At 34.3% G+C, this 24,567-nt stretch overlaps 1 protein-coding gene across 1 annotated transcript in view; it reads right to left on the bottom strand.

Moving 5' to 3' along the window:
• The window catches only part of LOC149806492 (uncharacterized), a 49,443-nt gene that overhangs the window by 8,463 nt on the left and 16,413 nt on the right, over positions 1-24,567 (bottom strand). The window contains exons 6-11 of the mRNA XM_089953828.1: positions 15,290-15,460; positions 11,265-11,370; positions 10,453-10,575; positions 8,794-9,548; positions 7,260-7,391; positions 2,034-2,250 (exon numbers count right to left, since the gene is read on the bottom strand). Of these exons, the coding sequence (XP_089809954.1) occupies positions 2,034-2,250; positions 7,260-7,391; positions 8,794-9,548; positions 10,453-10,575; positions 11,265-11,370; positions 15,290-15,460 (1,504 nt within the window). The remainder of the gene's footprint in view (positions 1-2,033; positions 2,251-7,259; positions 7,392-8,793; positions 9,549-10,452; positions 10,576-11,264; positions 11,371-15,289; positions 15,461-24,567) is intronic.

Raw genomic sequence — 24,567 nt, 5'->3', positions numbered from 1 at the left:
TTCTTTCTTTTTATATGATTATTTTATACATGCAATTCAATACATGGCAGGGAAAATACAGTGTTCATTATGGAGGGATTAAGAGTCAGGAAAGACTTTATATGCAGAAGTTTCATTCCATAAAAATTATTAACTAGTACACTGAGGTATTTTAACTGAGATTTAAAGAGATACAGCCATGATATGAAAAGATGGCTCAGTTTTGACAATGCCTTAGTTTAAAATACTTTCCTTTCCTAACAATGTCTAATTTCTCTTTACCCCTACTTTAAATCAGGGGTATCAAAGATGCAGCCCATGGGCTACATGCAGCCTGTGGAATTAATTACTGCAGCCCACAATGATACCAGGAATCTGTAAAATAATTTTAGTGATGCAGCCCTTGGACCAGTGAACTAGTCCTCATGTGGCCCTAATGGTGATTTCAGCCTGAGACCCATGATTTAAATGTATTTTTCAATTTGTGCACTTTTGGACTGAAGTTTATTCTTTTAATATCCTGTGCATTTACAATGAACTTTAAACCTTGGAAGGAGAACTCATTATCTATGCCATCCAGAGGTATATATTGGCACACAATTTTTCAAAACTTCCTGCTATAGATCCAATCCACATTATTTAAGATTTTTAGCGTTTATTTTAACCCAATAAACAAAGTAAACCTTGCCAAGAGTAATCAAAGTTTCACACAACATGAGCTCAGAGCCATCATGGAAGTTCGAGGTATCATCTGCATATTGTTAAAGCCTGAAATCCATTTAAAATATCTGTATAATTCAACATTCTTATTGTTTATAATTTTATATCCAAAGAATTCGATGAACTGAAGAAACAAAGAAGAGGATAAAAGATCTCCCTACCTACAACCTCTACCTAACTAATAAAATTATGATAAAAATGATCATTCTGAACCACACTGTTTTTGTGCATTGTGTCAAATAGTTAGTATTTCTTTTATAAGATCTGAAATTAAATCATTGTAAACAAATTCTAAGAATTCCCAACAAACTGTCAAATGTTTTTTTGTTTCTTTTAAATCTATTATTATATTAATTTCAGTATTTGCAATCTTAATTCCAGTATTAGTAATCTATCACTTTCCAATGTAAGTAACAAATTCTTATGTTTTCCTCCACCAAATGTCCATGAATAAATCCCTACTGATCTTTATTTATCCAGGACTGGCATGGTTCTCTCCTAAATGTAGGCCAAAGCAATTTTATAGGTAATATCTAAGAAAGTGATTGGTTGCCAGTTTTTCCAGATAATGTTTTTATTCCATATAAGTAGGATCTACTAGAAAATACCCAGAATTTGATGACCAATACATTAAGTCAAGCAAATGTTGCAAATGCTTTTAGATGCAGTATCTTGCATCATGTAAATTTTACCAAAGACGAGACAACATACACTGCATATGCATGCATTTATAACGTAACAAGTCCCACTGCAGAAAAGCTTATTAAATCATAATGTACCAAGTCAAACCACAGATAAGCATATTAAATCATAATGTACCAAGTCAATCCACAGACAAGCATACTAAATTATAATGAACCAAATCAATCCACAGACAAGCACATTAAATCATAATGTACCAAGTCAATCCACAGACAAGCATATTAAATCATAATGTACCAAGTCAATCCACAGACAAGCATACTAAATTATAATGTACCAAGTCAAACTACACACAAGCTTATTAAATCATAATGTACCAAGTCAATCCACAGACAAACTTATTAAATCATAATATACCAAGTCAATCCACAGACAAGCATACTAAATCATACTGTACCAAGTCAAACTGCAGACAAGCTTATTAAATCATAATGTACCAAAACAAACCACAGAGAAGCATATTAAATCACAATGTATCAGGTCAATCCACAGACAAGCATATTAAATCATAATGTACCAAGTCAATCCAAAGACAAACTTATTAAATTATAATGTACGAAGTCAAACCTCAGACAAGCTTATTAAATCATAATGTACTAAGTCAAACTGCAGACAAGCTTTTTAAAGGATATCAATTTGGCTGTATCATTGTCTCAATGTTGAAGACTTCAGCATCAAGATACTGGGGGCCACCCCACGGGGGACTCAGAAATACAACATCAGCCTTCAGCGTTGGGGCCAACGCAAGGAAATCTCCAAGGATAAACTCTATGCGATCAGCAACTCCATACACTTCAGCATTGTGTCGTGCATACTCTAGCTTGACAGGATCAATGTCCACAGCAATCACTGGAAATAGTAAAAGTATTTTACTGTTTGACTAATTTCAATATACGTAAAAGTAGCTTGCTGTTCGACTAATTTAAATCTACAATTGGAAATAGTAAAAGCAGCTTACAGTTGGACTAGATTAAATATACAATTGGAAATAGTAAAAGCAGCTTACAGTTGGACTAGTTTAAATATACAATTGGAAATAGTAAAAGCAGCTTACAGTTGGACTAGTTTAAATATACAACTGGAAATAGTACCAGCAGCTTACAGTTGGACTAGTTTAAATCTACAGCTGGACTAGTTTAAATATACAGTTGGACCAGTTTAAATCTACAGTTGGACTAGTTTAAATCTACAGCTGGACTAGTTTAAATATACAACTGGACTAGTTTAAATCTACAGTTGGACTAGTTTAAATCTACAATTGGAAATAGTAAAAGCAGCTTACAATTGGACTAGTTTAAATCTATAGTTGGACTAGTTTAAATTTACAATTGGACTAGTTTAAATATACAGTTGGACTAGTTTAAATCTACAGTTGGGCTAGTTTAAATCTACAGTTGGACTTGTTTAAATTTACCCCTTAAGAACTCTCGAGATTAACAATGAATTAAAAAGCAGAATATTGATAGAACTCTGTAACTTGCGCATACAATTAATAAGTATCTATGATCATTTCTTTACAGACAAGTGAAGCTGTGTAAATAATTTTTTACTTAATAAATCTGTTTCAAGTATAACAGATGATCAGGTTCCATCTAATTACTTGTACAATAAAATGGCAATCAGCAAGCAAGACATTTACTGGCAATCAGCAAGCAAGACATTTACTGGCAATCAGCAAGCAAGACACTTACTGGCAATCAGCAAACAAGACACTAGTAATCAGCAACAAGACAACTATTGGCAATCAGCAAACAAGACACATACTGGTAATCAGCAAACAAGACACTGGCAAACAGCAAGTAAGAAACTTACTGGCAGTCAGCAAACACTTGCTGGTACCTAGCAAACAAGATACTTACTGGCAAACAGCAAACAAGACACTTACTGGCAAACAGCAAACAAGACACTTGCAGGCAATCAGCAAACAAGACACTCGTAATTAGCAAACAAGACTAGCAAACAGCAAACAAGACATTTATTGGCAATCAGCAAAAAAGACACTTATTGGCAATCAACAAACATGACACTTACTGGTAATCAGCAAACAAGACACTGGTAATTATCAAACAAGACACTAGCAAACAGCAAACAAGACACTAGCAATCAGCAAACAAGATGCTTGTTGAGAATCAGCAAACAAGACACTTACTGGTAATCAGCAAACAAGACACTGGTAATTAGCAAACAAGACACTACCAAACAGCAAACAAGACACTAGCAATCAGCAAACAAGATGCTTATTGACAATCAACAAACAAATCACTTACTGGTAATCAGCAAACAATACACTTATTGGCAATCAGCAAACAAGACACTTATTGGCAATCAGCAAACAAGATACTTATTGGCAATCAGCAAACAAAACACTAGTGATCAGCAAACAAGACACTATTGGCAATCAGCAAACAAGACACTTACTGGTAATCAGCAAACAAGACACTGATAATCAGCAAACAAGACACTAGTAATAAGCAAACAAGACTCTTACTGGCAATCAGCAAACAAGACTGGTAATTAGCACACAAGACACTAGCAATCAGCAAACAAGATGCTTATTGACAATCAGCAAACAAATCACTTACTGGTAATCAGCAAACAAGACACTGATAATCAGCAAACAAGACTCTAGCAATAAGCAAACAAGACTCTTACTGGCAATCAGCAAACAATACACTAGTAATCAGCAAACAAGATGCTTATTGACAATCAGCAAACAAATCACTTACTGGTAATCAGCAAACAAGACACTTATTGGCAATCAGCAAACAAGACACTTATTGGCAATCAGCAAACAAGACACTGGTAATCAGCAAACAAGACAGTAGCAATCAGCAAACAAGACACTTATTGGCAATCAGCAGACACTTACTGGTACCTAGCAAACAAGACATTTACTGGCAAACAGCAAACAAGACACTTGCATGCAATCAGCAAACAAGACACTTACTGGCAATCAGCAAACAAAACACTTACTGGCAATCAGCAAACAAGACTGGTATTATGCAAACAAGATATTGGCAATCAGCAAACAAGACACGTATTAGTAATCAGCAAGCAAGAAACTTACTGGTAATAAGCAAATAAAATACTAATTGACAATCAGCAAACAAGACACTTAGTAGCAATCAGTGAACAAGAAACTTATTCTAATATTCTTAAAACATTTTGAGCAAGAAACTCAAGGTGCCAAATCTTGGACTGTCTATTATTAATTAGAACAGAGCTACAATAACTTGGACAGTCCATAATTTAATTATAACAGAGCTACAATAGATTGGACAGTCTATAATTTTAATTTCAGCTGTGACAGAATAGCTTGGACAGTCCATATTTTAATTAGAACATAGCTACAATAACTTGGATCGTCTATAATTTAATTAGAACAGAGCTAGAATCATTTGTAAAGTCTATAATTTTAATTAGACTTAACTAGAACAACTAGAACAGTCAATAATTTTAATTAGAACATAGCTGAAATAACTTAGTCTATAATTTAATTTGACCAGAGCTGGAATACCTTGGGCAGTCTATAATTTTAATTAGAATAGAGCTAGAATAACTTGGACAGTCTATAATTTAATTAGACCAGAGCTGGAATACCTTGGGCAGTCTATAATTTTAATTAGACCAGAGCTGAAATAACTTACAGAGTCTATAATTTTAATTAGACCAGAGCTGGAATATCTTGGGCAATCTATAATTTTAATTAAAACAGCTATAATAACTTGGACAGTCTATAATTTAATTAGAACTGAGCTAGAATAACTTGGACAGTCTATAATTTTAATTAGACCAGAGTCACAATAACTTGGACAATCTATAATTTTAATTAGACCAGAGCTGGAATAATTTTTACAGTTGATAATTTAATTAGAACAGAGCTAGAATAATTCTGACAGTCTATAATTTTAAGTACAACAGATCTAGAACAACTTGAAAAGTCAATAATTTTAATTAGACCAGAGCTGGAATAACTTGAACAGTCTATAATTTTAATTAGACCAGAGCTAGAATAATTTTGACAGTCTATAATTTAAACATAACTGATCTAGAATAACTTCTAACAACTACTGTCCTTACATTTGAACATCAAATTTCTATGACATGGGCGTATCCTATGTACCATATCTGATTTTTGGTTTTATTTTAGCTTAAGCTTGAATTTCTTGCTGAGAAAGACAACGCGGGCCTGGCTTACTTTTGTTCTTAGTAAGCATCAAGGCAGATACTACTGCAACCCATAATCATTTAGTTAAATGAATAACGTTATAAATAATTAAGAATGGAAAGTGCTCATTGCCCCACGACACCTTTTAAAAAGTTCCATCACATGTCTTCCCAAGACCCATCTTTTTCAAATAATGTAATAATTTTTACTGAGCAATAGCTATTATATAAATATTATTATGATTCACTTTAAATTCATGAGAATAAGATTTCATAGAATCATTCAAAAATACACAATCATGGGTACTTCAATTTAAGGATGTCATTTTTTTTTTAAAATCCTGATTAAATACTGAGTGATTTTTGTCTAGAAAATATTATACTGTCATTCACTTCCACACATTTCTGACCAACTGCAATAAAATAAGGTTGACTAGACAAGTTATTTATTGTCAAAACTTATCATAAATTCAGAGATCTAAATCAAAGAAGATACCAGCAAATCTGAATAAAAAAAACGATGCCAGCATATCCAAATCAAACAATATGCCAGCAAATCTGAATCAAAAAGATGCCAGGAGATCTGAATCAAAAAGATGCCAGGAGATCTGAATCAAAGAAGATACCAGCATATCCAAATCAAAGAAGATGCCAGCAAATCTGAATCAAACAATATGCCAGCAGATCTGAATCAAAGAAGATGCCCACATCTTCTGCACATAAAACTATGTAGAAACAAACAAGCTTAATTCAACTCCTGTAATTAATATTGCAATTAGGTTTCTCAGCAAGCCTGAAGACTGCTATAAAACATAAAGTTCTTGAAAATTACGGATTAGGCACTAAAACAGAGTCAATGATAGCAAAACAGGCTTTTCTAAAATAAAGCTATTATTTTTTGTTTGTCAACTTAACTATGTACATGACTCACTTCCCCTAAGTATGTATAAACAGATAAAAGTAAAGCTCTTTTAAGTTTTCAAAGCATATAGCAGGAAGAGGATGCTGTTTTAAGGAAAATGATGACCTAATAATTAATTCTCATCTATCTACAGTCATTCCAGATTCCTATGAAAGAAATCAAGGTATATAGAATTAATTATAGAGAATTATAAAATATACACCAGACAGAACAGAAAGTGCTATCCCTGGATTCTATAGAAGAATGCTTGATAATAGTAGGCAGAATTAATATTTTAATACAAATAATACTATCATACAGCTTTAACAATTTTTCAATTATACTGCTATGATGTCTGCAGTGTGGCAGTTTATAGCGATGTCTTGCACTGGAATATCATGCTGCAGACATGTAACATCATGTCCCACCCTGTTACATTATCTGACACCAGACCAACCAGTCCTAACACTAACCTCTTAATGCTGAGCGCCAAGTGAGGCAACTGCTAATACCATTTTTCAAAAGTCTTTGGTATGACTCAGCCAGGATTCGATCCTGTGACTTCCTGCATCTGAGGCAGATGCTCAAACCACTTAGGCCACCTGAGTAGTTTTTGCAAATGAAAAACTTTAATCAAAACTTTAACCAACTGTTGATTTTCCTGCCAAAGCTGCTGGCAGAAAAACAGGACTGATATGCTTCACTTTTGGGCTAATTTGTGCTCAACAATAAAAATTACCAGTATATCTGGGTTTTTCTTACTTATATAATATTCCCATAGACATTTTACCTCTTTCACAAGTGAATGCAAATTGTATAGCATTTCCGCCTACTCCACAAAATGCATCAAGAACCACATCACATAGGCATCTCTCAGCAATATGCTCTGCAATCTTCTCAGGGGTCACTGAAAACCAGCCCTCTGAAATATACATATACCAAACATATCTGAAGTTCACAAATTAAAGTAACCATGTGTTATTATTATTTACTGGTATAATTCAAATATGTTAATGAAACTGTTGAGAAAAAAAGGACCAGTCTAAGATCTTACATCTTTTCAATTCTGAAACAGAATTTTTTTAAAAGCCCTTGAATATCAATGGTTAAAGGTGTTTGTATTTTCAGTTAGGAATTATTATAAAGAGTGTTCAGTTATGGCATGCATGGTAGCCATCAATAAATTTATGCATTACAGCAAGGTAGCTGACAGTGTTATGTCATGCATTACAGCAAGGTAGTTGATAGTGGTATGTCACACATTACAGCAAAGAAGTTGACAGTGTTATGTCATGCATGGTAGCCATCAATAAATTTATGCATTACAGCAAGGTAGCTGACAGTGTTATGTCATGCATTACAGCAAGGTAGTTGATAGTGGTATGTCACACATTACAGCAAAGAAGTTGACAGTGTTATGTCATGCATGGTAGCCATCAATAAATGTATGCATTACAGCAAGGTAGCTGACAGTGTTATGTCATGCATTACAGCATGGAAGTTGACAGTGTTATGTCACGCATTACAGCAAGGTAGTTGACAGTGTTATGTCATGCATTACAGTATGGAAGTTGACAGTGTTATGTCATGCATTACAGTATGGTAGTTGACAGTGTTAAGTCATGCATTACAGCAAGGTAGTTGACAGTGTTATGTCACGCATTACAGCAAGGTAGTTGACAGTGTTATGTCACGCATTACAGCATGGTGGCAGTTAGAGTTATGCCAGTCCCAGTAACTCCATCATTCTCTCCATACCATAAATTAAACACTTTAACAAAATTTGGCAAGGAACTCGTATACACTAAAACAGCCTATTCCGTATTTATATGATTAAGAAACAGTCATTGTCAAAATCTGATTTCATGCACATGTAAAATTCAGTGCATATGCAAAAACTGAATAATTTTAAAATATTATGATTTACCATGTATTTGAGTAACAGGATCAGTATTAACGACTTTTAAGAGCAATAAAGTTGTTAAAGATAATATATACAATTTTATTTGTGACACAACACTGATTTTTTTTCCCCACTGGCTGGATAAAGTCTTTATGAGCAGTGAATTTAAATGATTATTTTAAAAACTGACAGAACTCAAGATTGTACAACATATACAGCAAATGGTTCTGATCCGGAAAATAATGCCCCAAGTTAAAGCAAAATGCAAACACTGATATATGTAGCCAACTATTAAACTGACCTTTGTCCATCTTAATCCTATTGTCAAGCACTGCTATATATGGCCCAATAATAGACTGACCTTTGTCCATTTTAATCCCTTTATCAAACAACGCTATATGTAGCCCCCTATTAGACTGACCTCTGTCCATCTTAATCCCTTCATCAAACTTGGAGAAGAGTCTGTACCTCTGAGCCCAGTATTTTTTCAGCTCACTGTCAGCCTCTATCTCTGGAGGTATAGGCATTAGTTTCCTCCTTCTCTTTTTCTTCTTCTTTTTTCCATCTTTGGCTAAAATACTTTGGCATTTGCTGTCTGGTTCCACTGCTGCATTAATGTCCTTCTCACAACACTTGCCAATCTGAGATTCTTCTTCAATGATGTGTTCTGGTTTTTTATCATCTTCAGAGGGAATTAAATGAATACATTCATGTTCTTCACTTAAGCACTGGGATTGCAAAACTTCATGTATTTGGTTGGACTTACTGCTTTCACTATTGCATACATTATCACCAGTCAATTTGCCATCATCTTCTGTATTATCTATACATATATCTATTTGTTCATTTCCTTGGTGACAGTCCTCATCTGAAGATGAATCTTCTGAGATATTTATATCCTGTGTACTTTTCAAAACATTTTCTAACCTAGATATCAAAGGATGATTATGTTCCTGACTAACGGCTTCAGAAGAATCAGTAGTTTCCAACTTCTGTAGGAAATGTTTCACTTTTTGTAAACTTTTACTTGGCTTTGATTCTAACGGATTTCCATCTTCATCAAATTTTATATGAACCGGTCGCTTGCCCATATTAAGATGCTTGTTGGATTTCTTAATATTTCTCTCCTTGTATGTTACATGTCCACCCTGAAAGCTTGTCCTTTTAGAAGAAGAACTTAAAAGGATGAAAATGTAATAAATTATTATTCATGTTACATGGTGTCAGATTATTAAAAAAATGTTTGTTGAAAACCAATATTGTTTCATGTGAAAGAATGAGAAAAAACTAAAATAATGTGAAACTTACAAAATCTGCATTCTATCGAGAAATACATGAACTACAATGAAGTTGCCTTTAAATGCAATAATATATAGTTTGGGAATAATTTAGGATATTTAAAAAATGTACATATAGATCAAAAATAGTTTTGATAAATTGATAAGGCATAATACTAAAAAAAAACATCCAGCCAACAATAAATAAATATCCCACTGACCATTATAATTAACACATGAAGAGTTCTATTATGTATAAGTATAACTATAAACATTTTATTTAACCCAGGAAGAGTTCTATGTACATGCAAAACTATAAATATTTTATCTGACTTATGAAGAGTTCTGCTAAGCACATTCATAACTAGAAACAATTCTCAAACAGATAACCCACCACAGTGCCTGAGAACAGACCTAACTGCAAAGTTCAGACAAGGTGTGATGGACAGACAGTTGGATGGTCACTACAGTCCACCCTGCCTAAATTGTCTCCTCTATCAAGCTATTACCTGTCTTAAACAGCCACTTTTCAAAGACACTTGATCTAGATTATTGTAGAAATAAGCCCTCTATTAAGCTGACACATGCCTAGTGAAAACTTCTCTTAATTCTCATAGGTGGTTTCCAACAACTCATTTATCTGTATATCCCCTACCACTTCAGCACAAAAAAGCACTAATCTTAAAACTGCTGATAAAGATGACATATACACTCAAAGTGCGATCCTTAAATGTTATTATTTATTATTATAAGAAAGACCAGACAAAAAGTTGGTCACCATTATCTTGTCCACAGAAATGTACCTGTTTTGTATGATATCACCTGTTCCGATCTCTGTCTGAAAACTGTAGCCCATCATGTGAAGAGCATCTTTGGGATTCATTTTCCTTTTCTTTGTCTCCTGAACATCTTCCCCAGTTTCATGACTATGCCATAAAAAAATAAAACAGTTAAAATTTAAATTGTCTGAAAACTATCAAATAAAATGAATTAATGATCATGCTCATTACAGTTTCCAGTTGTTATTGCAATATTACCTCAAAACTCAACATGCAATCTTCAGTGCAATTACTGTTGTGTAAGTTGGTAATCCGTTTGCTATATATGTGAATATTACTTTAAAATAGCACTTTTCTTCCCCAAAAAGGTTAAGTTTCAATAACTGACTAATATAAGGAATTGAATGCAGGGAACTTGCACAAAGTAATTTGAAAAGAAATTTGACTGACAAAGATAATGTCATGCCATTATACTATCCTGACGAGGCCAGATTTATCACTGTACAGGCAACATGATGTGGCTATATATATAAAATCAAACTTAATATTGACAACTAAAAATGGTCCTAATAACAGGTTCTTTTTAGTACAATGGCAAAATACTCAAGCATATATGCAAAGAAAAACAGGTTTCATAATTGTGCATATAATTAACATCTCTGACATGAAAAAAACAGCAATCAAAAACTGACAAACTGTTTTTGTCAAAAACTTTCATGGCAAAGATAACATTGACTTTTCTGCCCTTTTGAGCATTTATGCCATAATTCTCATTGACAAGTGGTTTTCAAGAATTCTGCCTGTATACACTGAGATGCAAATTCATGATCTTTCACCTGCTTGGAATAGTTATGGGTCTTTCTTCTGGTGGATCTTCATCACCACCACCGTCAATGGAAATAGTCTGTTGCCCACCTGATGTTGAGCTCATCCCTTCCTGTCCTGTGAAATATTAAATGGAGAATTTAGAATATATAAAACAGTTGTACTTAATATAAATGTTGCTCTGACCAAAATTTGACTCTCTGAACTTATAGATCTGTCAAGAAAGACTTGACTGATCAACACTGGTCAACACTGATCAACAGTGGACTTTGCAACAAGCAACTCTAAAAATGACTGCATACTTCTTCTTCATGCACTCATGTCAAGTTTTGTGCTCTCTGTGTTTTGTTGGCAACATCTGTGCACTTGAGTCAAGTTCTCTCAGTGTTATATTGGCAACATTCATGCACTACTGTCAATTTGTATGTGCTCTCAACATTATATCTGTGATATTCATGTGACATTCATGCACTTCTGTCAAGTATTGTCTGCCCTCAGTGTTATATTGGTGACATTCATGCACTCCAGTCAAGTTTTGTCTGCTCTCAGCATTATACTAGTGAATGCTTCATGCACTCCTGTCATGGTTTGTGTATTCTCAGCATTATATTGGCATATGCTTCATGCACTCCAGTCAAATTTTGTGTGCTCTCAGCATTATATTGGCATATGCTTCATGTACTACAGTCAAATTTTGTGTGCTCTCAGCATTATATTGGCATATGCTTCATGTACTACAGTCAAATTTTGTGTGCTCTCAGCATTATATTGGCATATGCTTCATGCACTCCAGTCAAATTTTGTGTGCTCTCAGCATTATATTGGCATATGCTTCATGCACTCCAGTCAAATTTTGTGTGCTCTCAGCATTATATTGGCATATGCTTCATGTACTACAGTCAAATTTTGTGTGCTCTCAGCATTACATTGGCATATGCTTCATGTACTACAGTCAAGGGTCATGTATTCTCAGCATTGTACTGGCATATGCTTCATGCACTCCTGTCAACATGATGCAACTTCAAGCAATATCATATTTCTCTGTTGGATTTTAAAAAAGTCATGGGCAATCATTTTAAAAAAAACAGAGTTTTTGACATAAAAACTATGAATGAAAGAAACTAGGGGGCCTGGAAGTTGGGATTTTCACTACAAAGAGTTCTGAATATGATTCTTGATCAATAAAAATCACACTTAGATTTCAAAGTTCCTACAAAAGGACTTGTAAAGTCGTTAGACAACCCAATACTGCAACAACTGTGTCCAGACGACATGGATGCCCCAACAACAAGGTCTAAGTGAGAAGAAAATAGTCTAAGTTCATTATACTACGGAAAACTGCTATGTCAAACAGGGGGTCATTACTCCATACATTAGGCAAGCTGCCATGTCCGAAAGGGATCATTACTCCATATATTAGACAAGCTGCCATGTCCAAAAGGGATCATTACTCCATATATTAGGCAAGCTGCCATGTCCGAAAGGGATCATTACTCCATATATTAGACAAGCTGCCATGTCCAAAAGGGATCAATACTCCATATACTAGGCAAGCTGCCATGTCCAAAAGGGATCAATACTCCATACATTAGACAAGCTGCCATGTACAAAAGGGATCATTACTCCATATATTAGGCAAGCTGCCATGTCCAAAAGGGATAATTACTCCATATATTAGACAAGCTGCCATGTCCAAAAGGGATCATTACTCCATATATTAGGCAAGCTGCCATGTCCAAAAGGGATCAACACTCCATGTATTAGACAAGCTGCCATGTCCAAAAGGGATCATTACTCCATACATTAGACAAGCTGCCATGTCCAAAAGGGATCAATCCTCCATATATTAGACAAGCTGCCATGTCCAAAAGGGATCAATACTCCATATAATAGACAAGCTGCCATGTCCAAAAGGGATCATTGCTCCATATATTAGGCAAGCTGCCATGTCCAAAAGGGATCAATACTCCATATAATAGACAAGCTGCCATGTCCAAAAGGGATAATTACTCCATATATTAGACAAGCTGCCATGTCCAAAAGGGATCATTACTCCATATATTAGGCAAGCTGCCATGTCCAAAAGGGATCAACACTCCATGTATTAGACAAGCTGCCATGTCCAAAAGGGATCATTACTCCATACATTAGACAAGCTGCCATGTCCAAAAGGGATCAATCCTCCATATATTAGACAAGCTGCCATGTCCAAAAGGGATCAATACTCCATATAATAGACAAGCTGCCATGTCCAAAAGGGATCATTGCTCCATATATTAGGCAAGCTGCCATGTCCAACAGGGATCAATACTCCATACATTAGACAAGCTGCCATGTCCAAAAGGGATCATTACTACATATATTAGACAAGCTGCCATGTCCAAAAGGGATAATTACTCCATATATTAGACAAGCTGCCATGTACAAAAGGGATCATTACTCCATATATTAGGCAAGCTGCCATGTCCAAAAGGGATCATTACTCCATGTATTAGCCAAGCTGCCATGTCCAAAAGGGATCATTACTCCATACATTAGACAAGCTGCCATGTCCAAAAGGGATCAATACTCCATATATTAGACAAGCTGCCATGTCCAAAAGGGATCATTACTCCATATAATAGACAAGCTGCCATGTCCAAAAGGGATCATTGCTCCATATATTCGGCAAGCTGCCATGTCCAAAAGGGATCAATACTCCATATATTAGACAAGCTGCCATGTCAAATGGGATCATTACTCCATATATTAGGCAAGCTGCCATGTCCAAAAGGGATCAATACTCCATATATTAGGCAAGCTGCCATGTCCAAAAGGGATCATTACTCCATATATTAAACAAGCTGCCATGTCCAAAAGGGATAATTACTCCATGCATTAGCCAAGCTGCCATGTCCAAAAGGGATCAATACTCCATACATTAGGCAAGCTGCCATGTCCAAAAGGGATCATTACTCCATATATTAGACAAGCTGCCATGTCCAAAAGGGATCATTACTCCATATATTAGACAAGCTGCCAAGTCCAAAAGGGATCATTACTCCATATATTAGACAAGCTGCCATGTCCAAAAGGGATCATTACTCCATATATTAGACAAGCTGCCATGTCTAAAAGGGATCATTACTCCATATATTAGGCAAGCTGCCATGTCCAAAAGGGAACACTACTCCATATATTAGGCAAGCTGCCATGTCCAAAAGGGATCATTACTCCATATATTAGACAAGCTGCCATGTCCAAAAGGGATCATTACTCCATATATTAGGCAAGCTGCCATGTCCAAAAGGGATCAATACTCCATATAATAGACAAGCTGCCATGTCCAAAAGGGATAATTACTCCATATATTAGACAAGCTGCCATGTCCAAAAGGGATCATTACTCCATATATTAGGCAAACTGCCATGTCCAAAAGGGATCAACACTCCATGTATTAGACAAGCTGCCATGTCCAAAAGGGATCATTACTCCATACATTAGACAAGCTGCCATGTCCAAAAGGGATCAATACTCCATATATTAGGCAAGCTGCCATGTCCAAAAGGGATCAATACTCCATATATTAGGCAAGCTGCCATGTCCAAAAGGGATCAATACTCCATATATCAGGCAAGCTGCCATGTCCAAAAGGGATCATTACTCCATAAAATGATCAAAATTGAACTTTACATTGATCTTATTGATATGAAGCCTCAAACTATACTTGCTTTCAATCCATGTTGTCCTTTAAAATCAATCAGCATATGTTATTATGGAGAAAACAAGGTGAAAATTAAACCTAAACTTGGTTTAGACATACCAAAGACATAATATATATAAACAAAAGACAAGTCAGACCCCCCTCCAAAAAAAACAAACAGGATCAGACCAAGGAAGAAAAGTATTTTTACTTCATTCTTGGTCTCATTACATTTTTATTACAAATAAGTGAAATTCTACTCTCATAATGCCCTTTTTATACAATCCACAAAATGTGTCACTGCTGAATTTCAAGATATTTGAACCAGAATCTATACAAATGCCATCTTAGTACCTGTCCCTGTTCTGAGATCTCCTCTATCATTCTCTGTGTTCGACCTCTGACCCTTGGATGTTTTCCTGCCAGGGCCATCTTCTGGTTCAATATCATCTTGTCCATTTGTATCATCCAAATAGTTGTCCTCATTGACTGAATATTCCGAATTGTCACTTGTCGTCTCTAAGTCTGTAAAGGTTGGTAAATATAAATGTACTTGCAGTTCTTTTAAGCATCAAAACATAAAAGGATTTTTTTTAAAAATGACTTTTATTTTAAATATATTAAAATGCTTTCCTTAAAAACTATTATGGTACATGCTCTTATTGCTCAGCTGGATCCAATATTTTCAAATTCTAACCAAGCTTTAAAAAATCTGACGTGGATAATATCATTTATGTTAATGTACTCTTGTTAAATAGATTCTTTTAGCACAGTCTGAAGTGAGGTCATTACATTCTGATGTCATCCATATCATGTCACCATTTACCCAGGTGAGAGATTACATATGACTACACAGGTGTATTATAACACTATAGCACTGTGAGAGATTAGATATGACTACACATGTGTATTATAACACTATAACACTGTGAGAGATTAGATATGACTACACTGGTGTATTATAACATTATAGCACTGCGAGAGATTAGATATGACTACCCAGGTGTAATATAACACTATAGCACTGTGAGAGATTAGATATGACTACACAGGTGTATTATAACACTATAACACTGTGAGAGATTAGATATGACTACACAGGTGTATTATAACACTATAGCACTGTGAGAGATTAGATATGACTACCCAGGTGTAATATAACACTATAGCACTGTGAGAGATTAGATATGACTACACAGGTGTATTATAACACTATAACACTGTGAGAGATTAGATATGACTACACAGGTGTATTATATCACTATAGCACTGTGAGAGATCAGATATGACTACAAAGGTGTATTATAACACTATAGCACTGTGAGAGATTAGATGTGACTACACAGGTGTATTATAACACTATAGCACTGTGAGAGATTAGATATGACTACACAGGTGTGTTATAACACTATAGCACTGTGAGAGATTAGATATGACTACCCAGGTGTAATATAACACTATAGCACTGTGAGAGATTAAATATGACTACACAGGTGTATTATAACACTATAGCACTGTGAGAGATTAGATATGACCACCCAGGTGTATTATAACACTATAACACTGTGAGAGATTAGATATTATTATATGCTCATTTTTTTTCCCGTTAACTTTACATTGACAGAATCGTTCAATATTCCCCGATACTGAACGCGCGTGACAATACACGTATAGCATTCACGTGAATAAAGGAACTACTTTCTTTTGTAAATAAACAATGGACTCAGACACCAGCACTTCTGATTTGGAAACTAATCATTTACACTCGCGTAAGAGGCTCTTTACGTTGTGGTTGTTTATTTGCTTCTGAATGAACTACAACATGTTTCGTGGACTTCCAAAAAAAAAACAGCTGTCTTGACAGTTTGCGTTGATACAATGTTACGGATTTAGGCTAGCTACCTTGTATAAATGATGGATTAGGTCCTTACAAATAACAAGGCATATACTGTTTTCTTTAGCTGGTGATAAGAATGGCAAAATAAAATATACTTAACAGTTTTACATCCTGAATTTCCTCAAAATGTTTTTTCTTAATTCTGCAAATCCGAATTACATGAGCCATGTCATAGGTTTTCAATCTGGATTACACATTTCGAAAGTGTGCTGTAATTTTGATGACAAGTGCAACTGCATCCTCCTTACTGCACCCAGAATGAAATACACATTAAATTCCATAGCGTCTTTTTGAAAATTGCAATTGAAAGACTTCATATTTTTCCCACGTTATGATTTCAAACATTCAGTGACAGAAACACATTTGTAGATGTAAACACGCTTCTCCCTCGCCACTTCAATCCGATGTATTTCATGTATAATTTGCACAGATAAATCCAGTCCAAAATCACAAACTTTCGTCGAATCGAAACAAAACACCAAAATATATTCACTCCAGATCAAATGGAAAAGTCGTTGCAATGCCCAGTCATTCACAATATGACTGCAAATTTCAATTCTAACTAGACACGCCATTTTCTTTCGAAAGTTATGTCGACCGCGCGACTAAGTTCAAATTTATCTGGGCGGAGCTATGTGCGCATTAATAATGACATCATTTTGAAATGTCAAATCTGCGCTTGTGTATTTAGTTTGGAATACGGCATTCATTCATTTACGTTGTTTCTTGTAGTGTATTTTGTTTATATAATTAAACCTTAGGTTGAATAAAAAAAGGAGCATATAATAAAAAGGTTACTGCATTTGTATGGGAAAATATGAACTCGTTTTGTCGGAAGGATAAACTGCACTCACAAGTTCGGGCAGTATTCATTCTGAAAACTTGTTCCTATTTTCCCATACAAATACAGTAACCTATAATGACTAAACAGGTGTATTATAACACTATAACACTGTGAGAGATTAGATATGACTACCCAGGTGTATTATAACACTATAGCATTGTGAGAGATTGCATATAAAATGACTACCCAGGTGTACTATAGCACTGTAACAATGAGACAGATTAGATATAAAATGACTATCGTGGTGTATTATAACACAACACTGCGAGTATTAGATATAAAATGACTACCCTGGTGTATTATAACACTATAACACCGAGAGATTAGATATAAAATGACTACCCTGGTGTGTTATAACACAAGAAGACAAAGAGATTTGATATACTACCCAGGTGTATTATAACACTATAACACTGGGAGAGATCAAATAGTAAATGACTACCCACATGTATTATAACACTATACCACTGAGAGATTAGATATAAAATGACTACCCTGGTGTGTTATAACACAAGAAGACTGAGAGAGATTTGACATACTACCCAGGTGTATTATAACACTATAACACTGGGAGAGATTAGATAGTAAAAGACTACCCATGTGTATTATAACATTAAAAAAACAGACTGGATATAAAATGCCTACTCAGGTGTATTATAACACTGTAACATTGGACTAGATTAGATATAAAATGACTACCCAGCTGTATAATTACACTATAAAACAGAGATTTTATATAAAATGACTACCCACTTGTATTATAACATTATAACACTGGGAGAGATTATATATTAAATGACTACCCACGTGTATTATAATGCTGTAACACTGGAAGAGATTAAATATAAAATGACTACATTGGTGTATTATAACACTATAGCACTGTGAGAGATTATATATAAAATGACTACCCAGGTGTACTATAGCACTGTAACAATGAGAGAGATTAGATATAAAATGACTATCGTGGTGTATTATAACACAACACTGAGAGATTAGATATAAAATGACTACCCTGGTGTATTATAACACTATAACACCGAGAGATTAGATATAAAATGACTACCCTGGTGTGTTATAGCACAAGAAGACAAAGAGATTTGATATACTACCCAGGTGTATTATAACACTATAACACTGGGAGAGATTAGATAGTAAATGACTACCCATGTGTATTATAACACTATACCGCTGAGAGATTAGATATAAAATGACTACCCTGGTGTGTTATAACACAAGAAGACTGAGAGAGATTTGATATACTGTTGTTGTTGTTGTTGTTGTAGGGCTTAACGCCATTTTTCAGCACAAGATAGGCTATACATGGCGGCCAGTATTAATGGTGGAGGAAGAACCCGGAAAACCCCCGGAAAGAACCACCGACCCACGAGAAGCTACTGGCAAGCTTTCTCACATAACCACATTAGCCGAATCCGAGACTCGAACCTACGCAGACAGAGGTGAGATGGCAGTGATCCGTAACGGTGAGCGCTTTAGACCACTCGGCCACTCGGGGCCCCGATTTGATATACTACCCAGGTGCATTATAACACTATAACAATGGGACAGATTAGATAGTAAATGACTACCCATGTGTATTATAACATTAAAAAAACAGATTGGATATAAAATGCCTACTCAGTGTATTATAACACTGTAACATTGGACTAGATTAGATATAAAATGACTACCCAGCTGTATAATTACACTATAAAACAGAGATTTTAAATAAAATGACTACCCACTTGTATTATAACATTATAACACTGGGAGAGATTATATATTAAATGACTACCCATGTGTATTATAATGCTGTAACACTGGAAGAGATTAAATATAAAATGACTACACAGGTGTATTATAACACTGTAACATTGGGCAAGATTAGATATAAAATGACTACATTGGTGTATTATAACACTATAGCACTGTGAGAGATTATATATAAAATGACTACCCAGGTGTATTATAACACTATAACACTGGGAGAGATTAGATATAAAATGACTTGGTTGTAACTTTTGTCTCTAGTTAGATACAGTAAAACCTGTTATGAGCAGCCTTTGCTATGAGTGACCACCTGTCATTTCCAACCACAATCATAATGCATGGATTGATTTTACTATATAAACACTCTGTTGTAAGCAACCACCTGTTGAACATGACCAGCTACCATGATGTCTTGGCAAAATATGCATTTCAACACTGCTATCATAAAAACAAGTATAAACTCCACCGACCTTTATTTAATCCCCATAACAATGGCTGCATATACAGTTCTAAAAAAATGATGGTTTGGCAAAATATGCATTTAAACACTGCTTTCATAAAACCGAGGATAAACTCCACCAACCTTTGTTTGATCCCTATAACAATGGCTGCATATACCATTAAAAAAAAAATTGTATGAGTGGGACCCAGTATTCAGCTCTATGAATGACTGTATCACAAGAATAGAGACTGACACCACTCACCTTTATGTAATCATTTGTATTCTGATAAAAAACAAACTTAAAAAGAACAACAAGAAATGGAGCCTGGCTACCAGTTTGTATATGGTGACAGTTGGTACCGTCCATAAAACAGGCTAATGTACATGTCACGATTTGCCATTGTAGTGCCAAAATTAAGTTAGTGGTCGCATATATAGTTTTATCTCTTAGAGTTAAACTGTATGGCCTGCGGGTGAATAAGGTCTTTGTCTATAAAACCAGAAAGTGAGAATCATTTGTGGGATTCAATTGATAGTGTTAAAGGCTTCTGATGTTTGTTGTTTTTTCCCCTGATGTTAAAGTGATTACATCCCAATCACCAAGCTGTTGTCTATTCAAGCCTGTGCAACTGGGTAACACTTACTTTATACAGTTAATCTCTGTATGTCTTCTTTGAATTAAGCTGTTGACTTTTGTCTCTGTGTAAATGATTATGTTTCTGGATGAGGAGATAACTGTTTCTTTGTATTTCATTAACTGTTAGATATGCAATGCACATGTATAGATTTTTCAACTTTTCCCAAAGCCTAGTAAAAACCAACTATACAGTCAATATTACAACAAAGCACTCATAATGTTAACACCTAGTACTTTAATAACAATAGAAGAACCTCAAACTAAGAGACAATTTTAACACTGGAGAAAATAATTAGTGTAACTGAAATAAGTGAAAAAGGGCATAAAACAAATTCAGGTGTTTTAAACAAAAACGAGTTAATCAGTAACAATTTCATATACATGTACATGCATCTTCAAATGTAAATCTGATTTCATGTTTAATGATAGAAGTATATCTTTATTGCTCTAAAACTTTGTTATCAGATGAATGCATACAATATTTTAGCAAGAACTATCAATAAAATATAAAATATATGTACAGTGGTTGTGCTTATTTCTCTTTAAATTGCTCTGAAACTGGACCTTGGAGACTGGTCTTTTTGTACAAACCTGTTATGAGAGACCACATGTCTTGAGAGCCTGTTTTTTGTTGACAGAAGGGGCTGTCTCTCATAACAGGTTTTAGTGTAATGAAATAAAATGCTTATATAAATTTCAATAACTGTAATAACAGTCCTGTAAAAGTGAACAAAAAGTACAACAAAAAAATAACACTTGGACGATCACTAGCGATTTATGACCTGCTATGAAACATATGTGAATGTTTTGTGTAAAACTGATGGATAATAATGACACATCTGTATCTGATAAGAAGAGTCCATGATTTTTTATGGATAATAATGACACATCTGTATCTGATAAGAAGAGGCCATGACTTTTTATGGATAATAATGACACTTCTGTATCTGATAAGAACAGTCCATGATTTTTTATGGATAATAATGACACATCTGTATCTGATAAGAAGAGGCCATGATTTTTTATGGATAATAATGACACATCTGTATCTGATAAGAAGAGTCCATGATTTTTTATGGATAATAATGACACATCTGTATCTGATAAGAAGAGGCCATGACTTTTTATGGATAATAATGACACATCTGTATCTGATAAGAAGAGTCCATGATTTTTTATGGATAATAATGACACATCTGTATCTGATAAGAAGAGGCCATGATTTTTTATGGATAATAATGACACATCTGCATCTGATAAGAAGAGGCCATGATTTTTTATGGATAATAATGACACATCTGTATCTGATAAGAAGAGTCCATGATTTTTTATGGATAATAATGACACATCTGTATCTGATAAGAAGAGGCCATGATATTTTATGGATAATAATGACACATCTGTATCTGATAAGAAGAGTCCATGATTTTTTATGGATAATAATGACACATCTGTATCTGATAAGAAGAGGCCATGATTTTTTATGGATAATAATGACACATCTGTATCTGATAAGAAGAGGCCATGATTTTTTATGGATAATAATGACACATCTGTATCTGATAAGAAGAGGCCATGATTTTTTATGGATAATAATGACACATCTGTATCTGATAAGAAGAGGCCATGATTTTTTATGGATAATAATGACACATCTGTATCTGATAAGAAGAGGCCATGATTTTTTATGGATAATAATGACACATCTGTATCTGATAAGAAGAGGCCATGATTTTTTATGGATAATAATGACACATCTGTATCTGATAAGAACAGTCCATGATTTTTTATGGATAATAATGACACATCTGTATCTGATAAGAAGAGGCCATGATTTTTTATGGATAATAATGACACATCTGTATCTGATAAGAAGAGGCCATGATTTTTTATGGATAATAATGACACATCTGTATCTGATAAGAAGAGGCCATGATTTTTTATGGATAATAATGACACATCTGTATCTGATAAGAAGAGGCCATGATTTTTTATGGATAATAATGACACTTCTGTATCTGATAAGAAGAGTCCATGATTTTTTATGGATAATAATGACACTTCTGTATCTGATAAGAAGAGGCCATGATTTTTTATGGATAATAATGACACATCTGTATCTGATAAGAACAGTCCATGATTTTTTATGGATAATAATGACACATCTGTATCTGATAAGAACAGTCCATGATTCGTATCCTGTACAAATCGGATGAAGTTTTAAACACTCTTTCACCTATTAGTTCATGAACAATTAATAACAGAATATTTTCCAATACTTTTCTTTGTAATGAACCTTACTTGGAATTTGGTACTGAAATAAAAGTAGTTTAAAAAATGCACAAGAGCATACATATTTGTAACATCTTGAATTGCTTGCCTGTTTTTGCTATGTAAAAATGCACAAGTAAAAATACACCTGTTAAATAAATATAATTGCTTCAAATTACCACAAGCATCCATCCTTAAAACCATTTAAAGACAATATAGTTGGACACTGTTTCAATAAAACTAGAGTTTGGGGGCTTCTAGCAATGACAATTTCTTAGCAAAACCATAAAGAAAACAAGCCACAATGTTCTACGTGACCCACTTGTCTGATAATACTTTTCTGTTCTGTATCTGATATTTACATAGAATACGTCATGTGTTATGGATACATTCAGGCCAACAACACCATAAGTGTTCTTGCAGTAAGAATGATTATTACTGTGATTCTTCCAACTATCTTCCATTATATACAGATTACGGCCCAAAAAAATTTGGTTTGATACATTTCGGACTTGCATATTAAGATTCATTGTTTCCACTTCAAAATCTAAATCAAATTTCAAAGAATGTGTTGAAGTCATTTTGTAGAGTTGATTTTACTTAATATGAAGCAAACAAATTTTTGGAATGCTGAGCTTTCATACATATTTATGCAGTCTATCACATACATGGTGTTTTTTTTTCTGCATACACAAATTCAAAAGTGATTGTGATTTATAATAAATTGAACATACCCATTCTCAACCACATCTGTGGTATTTTTCGGCATAAAGAAAGCAAAAGCAGTTAGTATGCCATGATTCATAACCAATCAAATATGCTCATAGAGTCTAACATATTCATGATGTATTTCTGGTATCAAGAAAGCAAAAGTGACCTGTATTCCATTATTGATAACCATTATTGATAACCAATCATACATTCTCATAAAGTCTACCACATCCATAGTGTTTTTTCAAATAATAAAATGCAAAGATATATGTATGCTATGACATGACCAATTAAACATTCTCATGGGGTCTACCATATTCATGATGGGTTAGATTTGCATAAAGAAATGCAAAAGATATCTCTATGCATGACTGATGACCAATCATAAATTCTCATAAAGAAATGCAAAAGATATCTGTATGCATGATTGATGACCAATCAAACATTCTCATGGAGTCTAACATATTCATGATGGGTTAGATTTGCATAAATAAAAGCAAAAGAGATCTGTATGCATGAATGACGATCAATCAAACACTATCATAGTCTAGATATTAAATTTTTACTCATGCTCAAGATTAGAAATTGCTGCCTTTTTTAATGATGAAATCAGTCCATGAGTATTTTGGATTGCAGCATATGTTGGTGGCTGATTCAAATTCTCATATTACCTTAAATAATTTGACAGCTTTTTGTTCACTACTCACTCTGGCAAAATATAGATTAATTACCTTCTTACAGTATGTCATTTCATAAGCTGACTGTATGCAGTTGGTAGAACACTTTTAATACTGTGATAATCAATGAAAGGATGGCTTTTCTTAACTCATGTCAAATCATGTGAATGATTTTACTATGCACTCCCTTATTTTGAAGCAGTGATAACACTGGGTAAGGGTTCTGTGAAATACAATCTCAGTTGTAATAAACTTTCAAGAACTTCAGACACAAAACTAACAATATTGACAGAGAATAGACCATGGCTTCTTAAATGTGACAACAGTATCTATCTGCTAACAGAAGTATGGATATTACCATTGATTTGGGTTGATGTTTAAAC

This window comes from Sinohyriopsis cumingii, chromosome 1 (genome assembly GCF_028554795.1).
Source record: "Sinohyriopsis cumingii isolate HCF-2022 chromosome 1, ASM2855479v2, whole genome shotgun sequence".
Classification (NCBI taxonomy): domain Eukaryota; kingdom Metazoa; phylum Mollusca; class Bivalvia; order Unionida; family Unionidae; genus Sinohyriopsis; species Sinohyriopsis cumingii.
This window is presented reverse-complemented; position numbering and strand designations above follow the sequence as displayed.